The sequence below is a fragment of the Lynx rufus genome, unplaced genomic scaffold, assembly GCF_022079265.1.
Source record: "Lynx rufus isolate CCGP_SWC_20201006 ecotype Redwood Valley unplaced genomic scaffold, mLynRuf1.p SCAF_23, whole genome shotgun sequence".
NCBI classification, from domain to species: Eukaryota; Metazoa; Chordata; class Mammalia; order Carnivora; family Felidae; genus Lynx; species Lynx rufus.
In genome coordinates, this window is record NW_025814838.1 from 9,995,419 (window position 1) to 10,015,505 (window position 20,087).

General features: G+C 43.3%; 1 protein-coding gene across 1 annotated transcript in view; it reads left to right on the plus strand.

Annotated features, from left to right (window-relative positions):
* Positions 1 to 659: 659 nt before the first annotated feature.
* TMC7 (transmembrane channel like 7) overlaps positions 660 to 20,087 on the plus strand; it is a 39,015-nt gene continuing 19,587 nt past the window's right edge. The window contains exons 1-7 of the mRNA XM_047087721.1: positions 660 to 880; positions 3,887 to 4,035; positions 6,186 to 6,353; positions 7,924 to 8,006; positions 13,970 to 14,115; positions 17,719 to 17,866; positions 19,364 to 19,537. Of these exons, the coding sequence (XP_046943677.1) occupies positions 3,906 to 4,035; positions 6,186 to 6,353; positions 7,924 to 8,006; positions 13,970 to 14,115; positions 17,719 to 17,866; positions 19,364 to 19,537 (849 nt within the window). The 5' untranslated portion in view covers positions 660 to 880; positions 3,887 to 3,905. The remainder of the gene's footprint in view (positions 881 to 3,886; positions 4,036 to 6,185; positions 6,354 to 7,923; positions 8,007 to 13,969; positions 14,116 to 17,718; positions 17,867 to 19,363; positions 19,538 to 20,087) is intronic.

Sequence of the window (20,087 nt, forward strand, 5' to 3'; positions counted from 1 at the left end):
GCCTACACTGTGTGAAGAGAGTTGGGGCAAATGGTACCAGCCCCATTTGACAAATGTGGAAGAGTTCACATAATTGTCTCAGGTCACACATTTAGCTGGTGGCTGCAGCCAAACACTAGAACTCAGATATCATGTAACCTAACGCATATTTGCACACACATCTGCTGAAAGTGAACCCATTTGTGGATGGTGTCGTCGTCCCGAGCACTGTCCTGGTAAACAGAATAATTTAGATACAAATGTTTTAGGGGCGCCTGGGTGGTTCAGTCGGTTGGGCGTCCGACTTCAGCTCAGGTCATGATCTCACAGCCTGTGAGTTCGGGCTCCACGTCGGGCTCTGTGCTGACAGCTCGGAGCCTGGAGCCTGCTTCAGATTCTGTGTCTCCCTGTCTCTCTGCCCCTCCCCCACTCATGCTCTGTCTCACTCTGTCTCTCAAAAATAAATAAATGTTAAAAAAATTTTTTTTGAATACACTAAAAAAAAAAGATACAAATGTTTTTGTCTGTGGCACAGGCTAGTGACCATCTGCCAGGTTTGGGTATGGCCTCTGAGACCCAAGTTCTCCTATGCAAGTTTTGTGTTTTTGGCTCCCAGGCTCAGTGGAGTCACTGATGATTCTCTTTTTTCTTGCTCAGAGAACCTCTCGTTGGACTCCAGTTGCTTTTCCTCTCCACCTGTGAATTTCCTTCAAGAATTGCCAAGCTATCGGTCCATTGCACGCAAGAGGACGACCATTCCTACCCGAGAGAAGCAAAGTGGCACTTTGCTAAAGCCGACAGACTCTTACAGCTGCCAGTTGGAGGGAGGAATCACTGAAAACATCAATAGCCAATCGATTCGGAAGTATGCACTGAACATCTCTGAGAAGCGGAGGCTAAGGTTTGTTCAGTAGCCATCTGGAAGGCATTTGATGTATGTTTTAGGCACGGGTGTGTTGTATGCATGGAATGCATTTCCTGAAGAGTTCATGTAATTAGAAATGTATTACTTAAGGTAATCCACACTGCAGTGACAAAGTTACCCGAACGTGTAATAACTCAACATATTAGAAATTTCTTTCTTTCTTTCTTTTTTTAATGTTTTATTTATTTTTGAGAGAGAGAGAGAGAAAGAGAGAGCACAAGAAGCAGGTCGGGGAGGGGCGCAGAGAACAGAGGATCAAAACAGGCTCTGTACTGACAGCACAGAGCCACATGCAGGGCTGGAACTCACAAATGGTGAGATCGTGACCTGAGCTGCTGAGCTGAAGTCAGACACTCAACCAGCTGAGTCACCCAGGCGCCTCTAGAAGTTTATTTCTTGTTCACATAAAAGTCCTGGGTTCAGATCAAAGGGGAACTTTGTAGTCATTCAGGGACCCAGGCTCCCTCTGTCTTGTAGCTCTGCAAACCCCCAAAGCCTCATCGTCTGTAGTTACTCCTCTCTGTTTCCCCTCCCCTCAGCTACTAATCTACTCTTTGTCTTTAGATTTGCCATTCTGGACATTTCATATACATGGAATCTTACAACATGTGACCTTTTGTACCTGGCTTCTTTCACTTAGCATCATGTTTTCAAAGTTCATCCAAGTGGTGGTGTATATCAGTATGCAGTTCCCCTTTTTTTTTTTTTTTTTTGCCTTTAACAAGGAGTGGCTTTATTTTATTTTTTTTATTTTATTTTTTTTTTCAACGTTTATTTATTTTTGGGACAGAGAGAGACAGAGCATGAATGGGGGAGGGGCAGAGAGAGAGGGAGACACAGAATCGGAAACAGGCTCCAGGCTCTGAGCCATCAGCCCAGAGCCCGACGCGGGGCTCAAACTCACGGACCGCGAGATCGTGACCTGGCTGAAGTCGGACACTTAACCGACTGTGCCACCCAGGCGCCCCAGGAGTGGCTTTATTTATTTATTTTTTTCTGATTTGAATATTTTATTTTATTTTTTTAATGTATGAAATGTATTGTCAAATTGGTTTCCATACAACACCCAGTGCTCATCCCAAAAGATGCCCACTTCAATACCCATCACCCACCCTCCCCTCCCTCCCACCCCCCATCAACCCTCAGTTTGTTCTCAGTTTTTAAGAGTCTCTTACGCTTTGGCTCTCTCCCCTCTACCTTTTTTTTTCTTCTTCCCCTCCCCCATGGGTTTCTGTTAAGTTTCTCAGGATCCACATAAGAGTGAAAACATATGGTATCTGTCTTTCTCTGTATGACTTACTTCACTTAACATAACACTCTCCAGTTCCATCCACGTTGCTACAAAGGGCCATATTTCATTCTTTCTCATTGCCACATAGTATTCCATTGTGTATATAAACCACAATTTCTTTTTCCATTTGTCAGTTGATGGACATTTAGGCTCTTTCCATAATTTGGCTATTGTTGACAGGGCTGCTGTAAACATTGGGGTACAAGTGCCCCTATGCATCAGCACTCCTGTATCCCTTGGGTAAATTACTAGCAGTGCTATTCCTGGGTCATAGGGGAGGTCTATTTTTAATTTTGTGAGGAACCTCCACACTGTTTTCCAGAGTGGCTGCACCAGTTTGCATTCCCACCAACAGTACAAGAGGGTTCCTGTTTCTCCCCATCCTCTCCAGCATCTATAGTCTCCTGATTTGTTGATTTTAGCCACTCTGACTGGCGTGAGGTGGTATCTGAGTGTGATTTTGATTTGTATTTCCCTGATGAGGAGCGACGTTGAGCATCTTTGCATGTGCCTGTTGGCCATCCGGAGGTCTTCTTTAGAGAAGTGTCTATTCATGATTTCTGCCCATTTCTTCACTGGATTATTTGTTTTTCCTTTTTTTTTTTAAGTTTACTTATTTATCTTGAGAGAGAGAGGGAGAGTGTGCATGCGTGCTCATGAGCCTAGGAGAGGGGCAGAGAAAGAGGGAGAGAGAGAGAATCCCAAGTGGATTCTGCACTGTCATGCAGGGCTTAATCTCACGAACTGTGAGATCATGACCTGATCTGAAATCAAGAGGCAGATACTAAGCTGATTGAGCCACCTAGGCACCCCCCCTTTAAAAAAATTTTTTTAATGTTTATTTATTTTGAGAGAGGGAGAGATAGAGCACAAGCAGGGGAGGGGCAGAGATACAGGAGGGGAGAGAGAGAGAGAGAGAGAGAGAGAGAGAGAGAGAGAGAGAGAGAATCCTAAGCAGGCCCCACAGTCAGTGCAGAGCCAGATGTAGGGCTCAAACTCAAGAACCAAAAGGTCACGACCTGTGCTGAAACCAAGAGTCAGATGCTTAACCAACCGAGCCACCCTGGTGCCCCAATATGCCATTCCTTTTTATGGTTGAATGATATTTCATTGTATGGATGTGCCTCATTTTGTTTGTCCATTCATCCATTGGTAGACATTGGGTTGTTTCCACCTTTCAGTTCTTGTGAATAGTGCTGCTATGAAAATTTATGTACAAGTTTTTGTTTGAGACCCTGTTGTCAGTTCTTTTGGGGTACCTACCTGGGGGTAGAATTGCTGGGTCATATCAGAATTCTGTGTTTAACATTTTGAGGAATATCCAGACTGTTTTCCTTAGCGGCTGCAGCATTTTACACTTCCACCAGCAGTGTATGAGGGCTCCAGGTTTTCCACATCCTGTTGGCTGGGATTTTATTTGATGCTGAGACTTGATGACCTTGTCATGATCATTGTCATGACTTTTATTTATTTATTTATTTTGAGAGAGAGAGCAAGTAGGCGCATGGAGAGGGGCAGAGAGACAGAGGGAGGGAGGGAATCCCAAGCAGGCTCCATGCCTTCAGCGCTGAACCTCAGGCAGTGCTCAGTCCCACGAACTGTGGGATCATGACCTGAGCCGAAATGAAGAATCGGACGCTTAACTGACTGAGCCATCCAGGCGCCCCTGTCATGACTGTTTTTTAACGCAGGAACATTCAGGAGACCCAGATGAAGTATTTATCTGAGTGGGACCAGTGGAAACGGTATAGCAGCAAGTCTTGGAAGAGGTTCATAGGGAAGGCTCGCGAGATGACGACCCACCTGGAGCTGTGGCGGGACGACATTCGCAGCATAGAAGGTACCACGCCCCACAATCTGCGCACGGGCTCCGCGCTCCTTGGCAGAAGTCTCCCATGCCCGGCGGAAAGTACAGCTTCATTTTCTCTAACCTCTAGACGAAATTTAGCACTTCTTTCCGTGATGAATGGGAGCAACAGCCCCAGTTAGGATTAACAGAACCTGTGTCTTTGTCAGCAGGAAAATCAGGTATTTTCCTATCCCTTCCGGCTGTAATTGTCTTGGAACACCATTTATGCTCATCACTACTTTGAAATTGTAGCAGTTAACCTGCAGGATCTGCCACTAGGTCTTGTTATTTAATGTGCTAATGAAGATGCTCCTATATTATTGTAGCACACATTTGGTTTTTCATATTATAACCGGTTTTTAATATTATAACCATAGGTCTATTTGTATTTGGGGCGTTTAAAATATTATTCTGAAATAGGGTTCATTAGGCTTCACTGGACTGCCAAAGGTGCCCGTGGCCCTGAAAATACCGAGGATCCGTCCTTCCCCATATTGGGGGGAATTGGGCTGCAGGATTCCAACAGTCAGCTCTGGTTACTCTAATCAGATACTATAGACAGGGTGGCCTCAACGACAGAAATTTATTTTTTTACAGTCTGGAGACTGGAAGTTCAAGACCAGGCTGCCTTCTCGCTGTGTCTTTACATGACCTCATCTTTGTGTGCTCTTGGGAAAAGAGGAGAGGGGTGTGGTGAGAGAGCTTCAGTTCTGACGCCTCTTCTCGTAACGTCACCGATCCCATCATGGGGCCCCACTCTTATAACTTCATCTAAACCTAAACACCTCCCAAAGACTCCACCTCGAAATACCATCAGATTAGGGCTTAGGGATTCAGCATATGAATTTGAGGGAGGGAGGAGACACAATTCATTCCATAGCAAGTATACAAAAAATTGCAAGTTGTGCCACAATATAAGATTAGGAAGAAACATTTCAACATTTGGGTGACATAGCAGGGCCAGGGAGAAAATACCTCTTAGGGTTACGTAGCCATAAAGCAAAAACAATTTACAAACAACTCCTCAAATCTGCTAAAGTGGGAATTTTGTAAAGTTTGTAGTGAATGTGGCAGGATGAATGGAAGAAATGCGGTCAATATTACTATTTTAAGACCTATAAAATACTCTTGGTAATTTATTCAATAAAATGCTTTTTAAAATTGTTTTATTAGGAGAATATAAACACAGTCACAAGGGACTTCATAGGCTCACTTAAAACTTAACCATCTGGGGGGTGCCTGGGTGGCTCAGTCGGTTAAGCATCTGACTGCAGCTCAGGTCATTATCTCATGGTTCGTGTGTTCAAGACCCACATCGGGCTGGCTCTGTGCTGATAGAAATTCTGTGTCTCCCTCCCTCTCTGCCCCTCCCCTGCTGTCTCTCTCTCTCTCTCTCTCTCTTTTCCCCTCCTCCCCCCTTCAAAAATAAATAGACATTAAAAACAAACAAACTTAACCATTTCGCCGTACTTTTTTTGCGATCTAAGCACAACATCACGTTTGGAGCAAAATAATAAAAGCTGACCCCAGTTGAGCCTTTATTATCTAGTAGGTGTTGTGTTAAAGATTTCACTCATAACTAGCTTAGTTAATCCTCACAAGAACCTTTCATATAGGTATTTATCATTCGAATGGCTCTGATGGGTTAAAATACTTGGCCAGGTTCACTCAGCTAGGATGAGGCAGCCTCAGGATTTGAAGGATTTGATCCTGGCAGTCAAGCTTCCATGCCCAGCTTCCTTTCTGGTTTAGTGATGGCCTTTCTGGAGGTTTTCATTCAGAAAGGGGCTTGTAAGAATTCAGAAACGGGTTCATACAGTCATGGTCAGTTACAAAAGCACCTATTGCAATTCACTGGGGAAAGGGTAGCCTTTTTAGTAAGTGGTGCTGAGTCAATTAGATATTCATATAAGAAAAGATACTGAGTCCTACCACACACCATTGTGAAATAGCTAATTCAAGATGGAGTGTAGATTTACAAGTGAAAGAAGGAGAGCCTTAAAGCCAACAGCAGATATACAAAATGTTTCTTCCTCCCTCCCCCACCAAGTCCCTCAGCTTTCTGGCTGATTGGATGTATTGCGGGTAGTGCGTGTGGGTTGATGCTCCTGGTTGGTGATGTCTGGATTTCTTTTTTCCAGGGAAGTTTGGCACTGGGATTCAGTCCTATTTCTCCTTCTTGCGGTTTCTGGTGTTGCTGAACTTGGTGATCTTTCTGATTATCTTTATGCTGGTTTTGCTCCCCGTCTTGCTCACCAAATACAACATCACCAACAGCACCTTTGTGCTCATTCCGTCCAAAGACACGGGTGAGTCTGAGGCCTGGTTTGCTGTGAGAATGTTCTTGTCACTGTATGCCTATCTACCACTTGGGAGGAGCACTGTGGGCTAGAAAAGTGGAATATTTAGCAAGCATGATATAACCTACTCCAATAACTTTATTTCGAGACTTTTATCTCTGATAATGGTGACACTCAGTTCCTACCAGTTATGTGCCAGACATTATAGCAAGTGCCGGACGTGTGTTTCTTTACTGAATGCTCAACAGAAGTCACATCTTTTGGGCATTCTGTTTATTCTAATGTGGAGGGTTTCTGTCATCCACAGACATTTATCGATTCCCTTCTTGATTCCTAGCTCTGTGCTAGGGGCCAGAAGTAGGGTGAGCTGAGTCAGTGCCAACTTATGTTAGAATTATAAAATGGGAGAACTGGAAATTAGCCTTGGAGGAACTGGTGCAACTCCTTTTTTTTTTTTTTTTTTTTTTTTTTTTTAGTAGCATTCACACCCATTGTGGAGCCCAATGCAGGGCTTTAAGTCACCACCATGAGTTCCAGACCTGAGCTGAGATCAAGAGTCAGATGCTTAACTGACCGTTAACTTTCTTCTTTTAACAAAGGGGAACTGAGGTTCAGAGAAGGGTTCAGAGTTTCAGGGTTCAGAGGTTCAGAGATTGGGTTATTTTCCTCAATTTGTCACTCCCCTGTAATTGTGACTTTGTAGGGCCTCCCACTGTGGCAGAGAATACTTTCTGCCCTGTTGATATTGCAGTTGGCCATGTGACTTGTTTTGTCCAGAGGAATATTAGCTTGAAATGGTTTATGTGGTTGACTTGTCTATGAGAAGAGTCCTGGGGAGGGCCCAGTGCCTCAGCCTGGGCCCCAGAATGAAGTGATATGGTGTAGACTTGAGCCCAACTGGAAGACTGGAGTCCATCCTAGCTCAGCCTAAATCAGCTACATGAGCTCAAACTGTAGCTCCATGAATGAGAAAATACATATTTAGTATGTTTAGTAACTGAGGCTTTGAAGTTATTTGTTACATAGCAAAGGTAACTGATACAGAAAAAGTGAATTAGCTGTTCAAGGATAAGGTAGTTGCACTAAAATTAGTATTCAGATAATCTCTTGATCATTTGTACATATGTAAATATAGGTTGTTTTAATGAAGCTGCATGTTTATTTACACACCTGGGAAGATCTTTTAAAATTGGATGTGCTTACAATGGAATAACAATACATCAATCACATATTCCAAAACACGTGCAAACGTGATCCCCAAAGCACAAAATACCAATACAAACAAAACACATGCTATAAGTAGACCCACATACATGTACAGAAACATGTACAGAAAAAGACACACATCCACAGATGTGCAGGGAGAATAGCGAGAGGGGAAAATGCTGCTGTACTTGGTGTATTGAGGTTTGGACTGCAGACAGAAAACCACAAGTTCATAAACACATCCACACATAATTATATGTGACATGTCTAAATATATATACATATGCATGCATATGTACACAAATTATGATAGACAAATTGTAGAGACTGTGAAACTATTTCCACTGACGTTCTTGTTTTTGTTTTTTCACAGATGTTCAATGCACAGTGTATCCAATAAGTAGTTCTGGACTCATTTACTTTTATAGTTATATCATAGACTTGCTCTCTGGCACTGTAAGTATTTCACATAATTCTGTATTTGGACCCTCGATATACTGCAAATAGGTTAATTTAAAATTTTTAAAAATGTTTATTTATTTTTGAGAGAGAGACAGATACAGAGTATGAGCAGGGGGGAAGCAGAGAGAGAAGGAGACACAGAATCAGAAGCAGGGTCCAGGCTCTGAGCTGTCGGCACAGAGCCCAGTGTGAGGCTCAAACCCACGAACCGTGAGATCATGACCTGAGCCGAAGTCAGACACGTAACTGACTGAGCCCCCGAGGTGTCCCAAAAAATAGGTTAACTTAAAGATCAGTTTCCTGAGTATCTGTGGTGAGCCAAACACAAGAGTTGACCACCATCGGCAAGGATAATGTTCACCTACCTGCTGCTAGATTATACAGGAAATGGGCTTTGTCACTTTCAGCCTTTGGCCTTTCCTTAGTCCCTGCCACCTTTGTATTGACCTATAGCAGAATACTGAGCTCTCCCACAGAAAGAAGTTTCAGTGAAAATAAACCCAAATAGAATTTATTTAATTTCTCAGACATTGTAATACCTTACATTTTGGGGTCTTCAACCACCCAGATGAAAGCCTGGACTCTTCCTCCCAGAAATTACACACAAAGACCTGAGTCACACACACGTTTGTACACATCCATACACATTCCCTGAAATCCGGAGTTGATTAATCCCAGGTTAACCCCCTGCTCTAAAGTGGAACTAATCTCCTCCTTGCTATAGTAGTTCCAAACGGTTTTCATCTTCTTTCTTCTAAAAAAAAAAAAAAAAATGATTTTTTTTGTGCGCTTCCATTTGTTTATCCCACTTTTTCCAGGAAATGAGATTGCAGCTATGGAAAATGGCCATCTCTGCTTTCTAGACCAGTTTTTCTCAACCTCAGCACGACTGATATTTGAGAGCCATACTTCTTTGTTGTGGGGGCCGTCCTGAGCACTGTAGGAAGTACAGCAGTGTCCCTGGCCTCTACCTACTGGATGCCCGTAGCAGCCACAGTTGTGACAATCAAAAATGTCTCCGGACATTGCCAGATGTTTCTTGGGGGACAAAATTGCCTCTGGTTAGGAACCACTCCTTTAGAGGGGTGCCTGGCTGGTTCAAAATAGAGCCTGTGACTCTTGATCTCATGGTTGTGAGTTCTAGCCCCATGTGGGGCATGGAGCCTACTTAAAAAAAAAAAAAAAAAAAAAAAAGAACCACTCCTTTACATGTTTAAAAAATACAAACATATAGGGGCCCCTGTGTGGCTCAGTCGGTTAAGCGTCCAACTTCGGCTCCGGTCATGATCTCACGGTTTGTGAGTTCGAGCCCCGCGTCGGGCTCTGTGCTGCCAGCTCAGAGCCTGGAGCCTGCTTCGGATTCTGTGTTTCCCTCTCTCTCTACCCTCTGCCGCGTGCACTCTGCTTCTCGCATTATCTCAAAAATAAATAAACATTAAAAAAAAATAAAAAATACAAATATATAAAAAGTCTTTCTGAAAGTTACTAGTCTTCATTTTATTTATTTATTTATTTTTTATTTTTTAAATAGACTCCATGCCCAGCATGGAACCCAGCCCAGGGCTTGAAATCACGACCCTGAGATCAAGACTCAGGTCTGATCAAGAGTCAGACACTTAACCAACTAAGCCACCCAGGTGCCCCTGAAAGTTACTTCTGCTTTACCGAATGTGCAAAGCTTTGAATTTGTCCATTGCATTTGATTTCGAAAAAGTGGTTTTTACATCTCTGAGCTTATGTTTTTCTCACAGCAATTGAGAGGAATTATCAGACATGTGTTAAAATGTCCACTATGCAAAAGAAGAAACAGAAGCTATATAAAATATGCAAGGGGGAAAGAAATTCAGTGAGTAACCCAAGGTCGCTAATGATAGCAAAGTGGGACCAAATTCCCAGAACTGCTGTTAGGCCCATTTCTGTAAATTACATTCCACAAGAAAAGTTTCTTTTTATAGATCTCCACACACCATAACCTTTTTCCTCATAGGAGAAATTATAGGAGGCTTAGATGCACTTGATCATAAATGTTTAGCATACCATGATAAAAGGAGAGATGGCCAGAGAGGTTAAACAATGGCTTGTCTTTGCTGAAAACAGTTGAGCTCATGATCAAATCAGATAAATCTTTTTCCAGGCCCACTGGATCTTGGCCCTATAATGTTACATTATTTTGAAGGGGAGATACTGATGACAGACAGCTCTGATACCGACCTGGGCCAATGAAAACAGGTTTCGTATAGTTGGGCAAGTTTTTGTAGCCTGTGTACCCAGCCTTCAGAAGAATTAAAGATAGAATCTTCTGTTTCTACGTTTTTATTTCTAATAAAAATTGACTTAAGGGAAGCCATGATCTCGTGGTTCGTGAGTTCAAGCCCTGTATCAGACTCGAAGCAGAGCCTGCTTGGGATTCTCTCTCTCTGCCCTTCACTCGCTCTCAAAATAAATAAATACATGTAAACATGTATTTAAATACTCAATATAACAATATATGGTTATCATAAAAAATACAAAATTTAGGGGCGCCTGGGTGGCGCAGTCGGTTAAGCGTCCGACTTCAGCCAGGTCACGATCTCACCGTCCGTGAGTTCAAGCCCCGCGTTGGGCTCTGGGCTGATGGCTCGGAGCCTGGAGCCTGTTTCCGATTCTGTGTCTCCCTCTCTCTCTGCCCCTTGCCCTTTCATGCTCTGTCTCTCTCTGTCCCAAAAATAAATAAACGTTGAAAAAAAAAATTAAAAAAAAAATACAAAATTTATAGAGTAAAAAGTGAAAGTACCTCTCCCCAGAGGCCACCTAACCTTTAACACTGGTTCATAGCCTTCTTGACCTTTCTCGTGACCTTCTGGTTCACAGCTTTTTTGACTTTACTCCTAACCTTACTTTATATGGTCTTACTTCATATTTTATATTACGGATTTTTCATGGTCCAGACAGCCTTCTATTGCTTCCATATTCCTCCTTTATAAATGATACTATACTGAACATCTATGTACCTTGTATACTATTTCTGCTTTCTGTATATATTCCCTTTCCACTCTCCTACAGTTTTCCTGCTGTCAAAGGAGAAGAGTGAGGTGTTTGGTTATTCCCACCCTAAGTAGTCTGGGGGCTTTTCTATGCTATATTTTCACATAGGGCGCCTTTGGGGTTTTTGTTTTGGTTTGGTTTGGTTTGGGTTTTGTTTGGTTTTGGTGAGAGCTTTATTGAGATATAGTTCATGTATCATATAGTCCATTTAAAGTGCACAATTCCATGGTTTTTCTGTGTGCCATCATTGCCAATCTTAGAACACTTTCATCACCTCAAAAAGAAATGTTGTGCCCTTCAAGTATCACCTACCAATCCTAACCAGCCCTGAGCAACCATTAATCTACCTTTGTGTACAAAATGCTCATTCCTGACATTTCATATACATGGAATCATACAATAGGTGTTTTTTTTTTGTCTCTGGCTTCTTTCATTTAGAGTGTTTTTAAAGGTTCACCCATGTTTTGGCATCTCTCAGTCTTGTTCCATTGGAACAAGATTCCAGTTGTGTAGGTTCCACTAATAAGATTCCATTGTGTAGATACACCACATTTTGTTTATCCATTCACAGTGGACAGTTGGATTGTTTACAACTAGTGATTCCACACCTATACCTAGGAGTGAAATCACTAGGTCAAATGATAACCCTGTGTTTAACTTGTTGAGGAACTGCCAGACTTTTCCAAAGCAGCTGCACCATTTTCCATTCTCACCTGTAATGTTTGAGGATTCTGATGTCTCCACATTCTTATCAACACTTGCTATTTACTGACTTTTTGATTATAGCCACCCCAGTTTGTGTGAAAGTGGAACCTCTTTGTGATTTTGATTTGCATTTCCCTAATGACTAATGGTGTTGAGCATCTTTTCATGTGCTTATTGACCATTGTGTATCTTCTTTGAATAAATGTGTATTTGGATCCTCCTTCCATTTTTAATTGGATTCTGTCTTTTTATTGTTGAGCTATAAGAGTTCTTTTTTTTTTTCTTTTAAGATTTTCTTTTTAAGTAATCTCTACACCTAATGTGGAACTCGAACTCACAACCCCGAGATCAAGAGTCTCATGCTCTATCAACTAACCAGCCGGGATCCCCAGGGATTCTTTATATATTCTAGATATAAGGTCCTTTTCAGACACATGGTTTACAAGTATTTGCTTCTATTCTCTGGATTGTGTTTTCACTTTCTTGATAGTATCCTTTGAAGCATAAAAGTTTTTAATTTTGATGAAGTCCAATTTATTTTTTCTTTTCTTGCTTGTGCTTTTGGTGTCATACTTAAGAATTCGTGGACAAATTCAAGGTCATGGAGACTTTAGTCCTCTATTTTCCTGTAAGAGTTTTCTAGTTTGGGCTCTTGCATTTAAGTTTTTGATCCGGGGCACCTGGGTGGCTCAGTCGGTTAAGCGTCCGACTTCAGCTCAGGTCACGATCTCACGGTCCGTGAGTTCGAGCCCCTCGTCAGGCTCTGGGCTGATGATGGCCCAGAGCCTGGAGCCTGCTTCCGATTCTGTGTCTCCCTCTCTCTCTGACCCTCCCCCGTTCATGCTCTGCCTCTCTCTGTCTCAAAAATAAATAAACATTAAAAAAGAAAAAATAAAAATAAAAAAAAATAAGTTTTTGATCCATAAGTTAATTTTTATATATAGGGTAATGTAGGGGTTCAGCTTCTTTTTTTTTTTTTTTTAATTTTTTTTTCAATGTTTATTTATTTTTGACAGAGAGAGACAGAGCATGAACGGGGGAGGGGCAGAGAGAGAGGGAGACACAGAATCGGAAACAGGCTCCAGGCTCTGAGCCGTCAGCCCAGAGCCTGACGCGGGGCTCGAACTCACGGACCGCGAGATCGTGACCTGGCTGAAGTCGGACGCTTAACCGACTGCGCCACCCAGGCGCCCCGCTTCTTTTTCTTTTCTTTCTTTTGCATCTGCTACCCAGCTGTCTTAGTACCATTTCTTGAAAAAACCATTCTTTCCCGTTATCAAAAATCAATTCATCATAGATGTATTTGCCTCAATTCTATTCCATTGATCTAGGTCTATTTTTATATTACTACCACAATGTATTGATAAGTGTTGTTTTATAGTAAGTGAAATTGGGATGTGTGAGTCTTCCAACGTTATTATTCTTATTCAAGATTGTTTTGGCTATTCTGGGCCCCTTACAATTCAATGTGAATTTTAGGATTAGCTGGTAAATTACTGCAAAGAAGCCACCAGGGATTCTGATACAGATGTGTTGAATCTGTAGATCACTTTGGAGATTGCCATTATTCTCCCGATTCATGAACATGGGATGTTTTCCACTTATTTAGATGTTTAATTTTTCTTAACAATGTTTGATAGTGGAAAGAAAGAAAGAAAGAAAGAAAGAAAGAAAGAAAGAAAGAAAGAAGAAAGAAAAGGAGGGGGGTGCCTGAGTGGCTCAGTCAGTTAAGCGTCCAACTTTGGCTCAGGTCATGATCTCACGACTCATGGGTTCGAGCCCCATGTTGGGCTCTGTGCTGACAGCTCAGAGCCTGGAGCCTGCTTTGGATTCTGTGTCTGTCTGTCTCTGTCCCTCCCACACTCATGTTCTGTCTTTCTCTCTCTCTCTCTCTCTCAAAAATAAACATTAAAAAAAAAAGACTGTGTGATTTACACTTCATGTTTTAAATCTATACCTAAGTATGTTATTCTTTTTGCACATGGAATTGTTTTCTTAATTTCATTCTTGGATCATACATCTCTGTATTTTTAATGCTCGGGTTTTATCCGTGCTTTGTTCCCCAAACACTAACCAAACATGCCTTATGATTCTGGCATTGTTCTGGTGTCTGGGAATTCAGGGATGAACAATGACACTGGAATGCGAGTTTCTTGAGGCAGAGACTGGTCTCCTGTTCCCTGAAGTGAATTCACCAGTCTGACCTCATGCCCTTGGTTTTGTTTCAGGGTTTTTTGGAGGAGACCTGCCTCTTTTATGGACATTACACCATTGATGGGGTGAAATTTCAGAACTTCACCTATGATCTGCCCCTGGCTTATTTGTTAAGCACGATTGCCTACCTGGCCCTGAGTCTTCTTTGGATAGTGAAAAGGTAAAATTTATCTCTTCATTGTGTTCTTTTTGCATTACCTTTGATGGCTGGGGTTTATTGGAGGTCTGTGGACTCTTGGAGCCATTGCCCAAAGGATGAGCAGAGGCCAGGAGTAGGATTTGGGAAGAAAGGTCCATGAGTCTTTTGCAGGCAGGGGAGACCTGGAGGAAATGGAAGCAAAATTTGGGAGCTGGAGCAGAAGCCTGGGGTGCTTCAGTCAGTCATAATGACACACATTGGCCAGCGCCATAATGTACCCTTACCTTGGATCTGGTGTGGATGCTAATCAGGTCTCTACTGGGTTGCAAGTGTTAGAGACCCTACTCTGATTAACTGCGGTAAAGAGGAACTGAGGGGCTCAGAGAACCAAGGTAGGGAGGAAGCTCCAAATTATAGGAAGGGTAAGGATATAGGTATGTCTTCTAAACAACCAAAAGCAAGGGCTCCTTCCTCTCTCATTCTCCTGGTGGCAGCTTCCTTACATAGACTCTCAGTCACAGGTTCAGAAATCCTTTTGAAGAGACTCATTGATTCTGCTTCATTCAGGTATCCAAACCCGACCCTTCAACTAAGGTCAGCAGGTCAAGGTCATAGGAGAACGTCTCATTTTCCATGGTAGACCAATGGTTCAGTGGGAGATGCCAATTCCCAAGACATGAATAGCAAGGAATATTAATTACTTTAATTACTAACAAACAATTGTCCTAAAAAGTACCAACAGCCAAACAATAGGAGTTGTATATCTTTCTTACATGAAGTTCTGAATAGAGACACAGGTTACTGTGGTAGACTCCTTCTCAGTCATTCTGGGATTCAAGTTTACCAAACTTCAGCCATTTTCAGCATTGGCTAGAAAGGCAGGAAGGGAAAACAAACATGGAGGAGTATCACATGGGAGGTGTTTATAGGCTAGGCCTGGAAGTGATGCACATCGTTTACATTCCATTAGTTATAGACCAAAGATAACTGTGGGGGAGGCTGGGAGATGTCCCTGGCTGGCAGCTATTTTCTAGCACTAATATAATACTATAGGAGAACCGCAAGTTTTTAGTGGACAGCTTGCTCTCTCTGCCCCAACGATGTTGGTCGGCAGGCAAGGTTATGGGTGGGCACCTCTCTTACCTGCTTCACTGTCTACATGAGAGCATAGGTGCTATAAGCCATGGGGCTCTGAAGCTCCTTATCACAGGCATAGAAGGGACCAGGATGTTGAGGACTGAGTTGCCCTCCACAGAGACTAGGATTTATCACCACAGAAAAAGCCCCAGAGACTAGCTGGGCACTCATATCCTGTGTTGGCATCTATGAGATGAAAATTAAGTGCTGTGTGTCCATCGCCCACTCAAATGGGCAGCATACTGATGCAAAAAAGCAGTGGCTCATTTTGAGAGCAGAGAGATGCATGGTAGAGAAATGTTAGTTGATTGGGGTCTGGCTTTGCTACTCTATGATTATGGCAGGGACAGATCCAAGTTTTATGGGCCTGCGGTTTAGACAGTTTGGAGGGGCCCTCTTTAAGATGAAGAATACAAAAAGGTCTTGTGTAAAGTCTGAAAAAATAAACACAACAGGACCATATGAACACATTGCTGGAGGCTCTCCCGGGACCTTGGAAGGAGTCCTGGAGAAGATTTAAGCTTTATTAGCCGAATAGTGACTCCACCTTCAGACCTTGCCCAAGCTCCTCACCTCAGGGCTCTGATTGCTTCCTGAGGAAGACTGGAGGGAGGCCTGGGTGTGATGTCATGGGGAAAGTCTATCCCAGGAGGAGGAAGTGCTATTAACAGCAAAGAGCCTGGACTTCGGGGTCCAGAGACCAAGGTTCAAACACCCGTTCACCTCTGTGAGCCTCATTTTCTTCCCCTGTGAAATGGAAGATTAACTGAAACGAGGCAGGTAAAGGACTTAGTACTGGCACCTTCCAGACATTTATTGAATTAAAATTACCATCGTTGTCACCGTCAAATTAGCCCCAGTTCTTGCCCTCACTCTGGATCTAGGGAAATAATTTTTCCCACCTCTATATCTCTGCTTTCTCACCTGTAAAATGTAGTTTTGGTCTAAATCATAGGGTTTCAACTGGGATAGGACCTCAGAATCCCCATGGAGCTTGCTAAAATAATGTATTTCTGGGCCCCACGTGGGATCTCCTGAATTAGGAATCTCAGAGTGTGAGGCCTCCTGGACGTCTGCATTTTGGAAGAGCACCCCAGGTGGTTCTGATATACAATTTTTGCTGTGACCTTTTGGCAGAATGACTGATAACTGTAATTTCCTTACACTTCAGCTGTCTTTACAACTCACTAGCAAATCCTGAAAATATCCTGTTGCCTCTACACAGTCTGTGGCATTCGATGTTTTCATATCATCAAAGGCTGGGGTGTATTTTTTCCAGGAAGGTATTTGAATGAATTAAAATTATGAAATGTGCCACCGAGTGGCATCTTACCTAAATAGGTGCTCACTAAATATTTGGCTATTTTACCATTTAAGTCATTTATACATTGATTTATCCATCAATTATATTTGGTCATATTATGGTCCAGGCATTCCAGATATAAAAATGGCCAGATAGCCAGGGTACTTGCCCTCAAGGAATTTAAAATTTAGTCAGGTTGGGGTGCCTGTGTGGCTCAGTCAGTTAAGTGTCCGACTTTGGCTCAGGTCATGATCTCGCGGTTTGTGAGTTCAAGCTCCAGATTGGGCTCTCTGCTCTCAGCATCCTGTCTCCCTCTCTCTCTGCCCCTCCCCTGCTCATGCTGTCTCTCTCAAAAAATAAGTAAACATTAAAAATTTTTTTTAATTTTTTTTTTTTTTTTTTACATTTCTTTATTTTTGAGACAGAGAGAGACAGAGCATGAATGGGAGAGGGTCAGAGAGAGAGGGAGACACAGAATCCGAAACAGGCTCCAGGCTCTGAGCTGTCAGCCCAGAGCCCGATGCGGGGCTGGAACTCACGGACCACGAGATCATGACCTGAGCCGAAGTCGGACGCCCAACCGACTGAGCCACCCAGGCACCCCAAAAATTTTTTTAATTGAGTCAGGTTAAGGGGCTGCAAGATGATTGCGGATTAGGTTCATTGCCTTGAAGAAAATAGACTAATTTGAAGTGGGGGTCACAACTTTAGATGGGGCAGTGAGGAATCTTTGCAAGGGATATTTGAGCTGAAACCTGAATGATGCAAAAGGAGCAGCCTTGGGAAGAGGCAGGGGAAGAACTGTCCCAAGAGTGGGTAGAGGGTCCTGTAAGTACAAAGGCCCTGGGGCCGGAGAAATTTGTGTGTTTATAGAAAGGAAACAAAGCCATGGTAGTTACAGCAGAATGGCCGTATGGGAGGAAAGATGGCACAGTGCAGGATCTCTAGGCTGTGTTAAAGAGTTTAGATTTATTCCAGCTGTGAGAAAAGCCACTGGGCAGATGACATAATTGTCAACAAGCTACCTGTTTAACTGCCACTCATATTTAGAATGGTCCAGAACGTGTCCATGTCAAAATGAGTGGAAAATGCAGCCCTGCATTTTTTTTTTAAATTGTAAACAAAGCCAATCGGCGGGCCTGTATGCTCTTCTTAAAAGAAGGGGAATCATGTCTTGGGCTCAGGTCAGTGGAAGGGTTCAAAATCAACCTGATCCGGAGCGAGGAGCACTTTCAGAGTTACTGCAACAAGATCTTTGCTGGCTGGGACTTCTGCATCACCAACCGTAGCATGGCGGACCTGAAGCACAGCAGCCTGCGGTATGAGCTCCGGGTGAGTGCTGCTGGCTTTTCCCTCGGCGGGTTCCTTGCCAGCAAAGTCGTGCCTTGGAAAGCGGGGGTTGTAGCTTGCAGAGCAGCTGGGTCGGGGCCAGGCTGTCTTCAGTACTCAGCAGGTTTCCCCAGTGTTGGTTTCAAGAGCTTTCCACGGAGGGTGCCACTGGGTGGCTCAGTCGGGTAAGTGTTTGACTTCGGCTCAGGTCATAATCTCATAGCGTGTGAGTTCAAGCCCCACATTGGGCTCTGCATTGGTGGTGCAGAGCCTGCTTGGGATTCTCTCTGCCTCTCTCTCTCTCTCTGCCCCTTCCCCACTTGTGCTCTGTCTCAAAATTAATAAATAAACTTAAAAAAAAAAAAGAGCTTTCCACAGAGATCCCCTTACCCTACGCATGGAGCTGATGGACTGGGGATTGGAGATGTGGGGACATGATGGTGGGTGGGAGGGGAGAGTATCTTCCCTCCTTCCCCACCACCTCATGCTGTTATTTTTCCACCTGTTGAGAATCTGTCGTGCGTCACTTATACCAGGAGAAACAACTAACGGGGGAGGCCACAACGATAAGGTGGAGTGGAGAATACAAAAAAGTACAAACGAATTTCCAGATTCATAAGGGGAGAAAGAGGAACAAATAGTATCTTGACCAAACCTACCAAAAAAAAGAGGAGGGGACAATTATATCAAAACCATAATAAAGTAAGATGGAAGGAATCAAATTAAATGTATTATCTGTTTAAAGGAACGGCACAGGGTACCTGGCTGGCTCAGTCAAGTAAGTGTCCAACTTCGGCTCAGGTCGTGATCTCGCAGTTCATGAGTTCCAGCCCCACATCAGGCTTGTTGCTGTCAGTCTGTCAGCACAGAGCCTGCCTTGGATCCTTTGCCCTCGTCTCTTTCTGCCCCTCCCCGCTCACGCTCCCTCCCTCCCTCCCTCTCCCTCTCTCTCTGTCTTTCAAAAAATAAATAAAACATTAAAAAAAATTTAAAAGAGGGCGCCTGGGTGGCGCAGTCGGTTAAGCGTCCGACTTCAGCCAGGTCACGATCTCGCGGTCCGTGAGTTCGAGCCCCGCGTCGGGCTCTGGGCTGATGGCTCAGAGCCTGGAGCCTGTTTCCGATTCTGTGTCTCCCTCTCTCTCTGCCCCTCCCCCGTTCATGCTCTGTCTCTCTCTGTCCCAAAAATAAATAAATGTTGAAAAAAAAAAAAATTTAAAGGAATGGCACATACTGCATGTAAGTAATGTCATGAATAGGTTATGCTTCCGTTTTCACATTTATTGTGGAGTCTGTTGCCTTAAATAGGAGGCTCTATGTTGACTTAGGTCTTTAGTAGACATGAAGACTAGTTGAGCTTGGTCTGGGAAGATACCTGGGGGGAGATGAATGCTTAAGGAAGGTCTTATAGATGGCTGGATAGGGCACGACAGTGAATCACATGTTCAACCCCTGAATATCGCTTCACCCAGTGCTCACAGATGAGTTTTCTTTGGCCCTCAGGCAGATCTGGAGGAAGAAAGAATACGGCAGAAGATAGCAGAGAGGACCTCGGAAGAAACAATACGGATTTACTCTTTGAGACTGTTTTTGAACTGCATTGTTCTGGCTGTTTTAGCTGCATGCTTTTATGCAATTTATAGAGCAACGATATTCTCACAAGAGCACATGAAAAAAGTGAGTACTCTGTGAAAGTCAGTTTAACTTTTGCTTTGGCTGGACATTTTGTAGGCCAAGTGCATTGTCTGAAGTGGATATAAATCTGGCTGATATGACAGAGAACTGGAAAATCAGAGGTGACCAATTTCCACTTTGATTTTGTTTTATTTATTTATGTATTGTTTTAAAAGTAGGCTTCACTCCCAGTGGGGAGCCCATCGTGGCGCTTGAACTCACAACCCTGAAATCAAGACCTGAGCCGAGATCAAAAGTTGGACGCTTAACTGACTGAGCCACCCAGGAGCCCACAATTTCCACTTTTTTTTTTTTTAATTTTTTTTTTCAACGTTTATTTATTTTTGGGACAGAGAGAGACAGAGCATGAACGGGGGAGGGGCAGAGAGAGAGGGAGACACAGAATCGGAAACAGGCTCCAGGCTCTGAGCCATCAGCCCAGAGCCCGACGCGGGGCTCGAACTCACGGACCGCGAGATCGTGACCTGAGCTGAAGTCGGACGCTTAACCGACTGCGCCACCCAGGCGCCCCCACAATTTCCACTTTTAATAA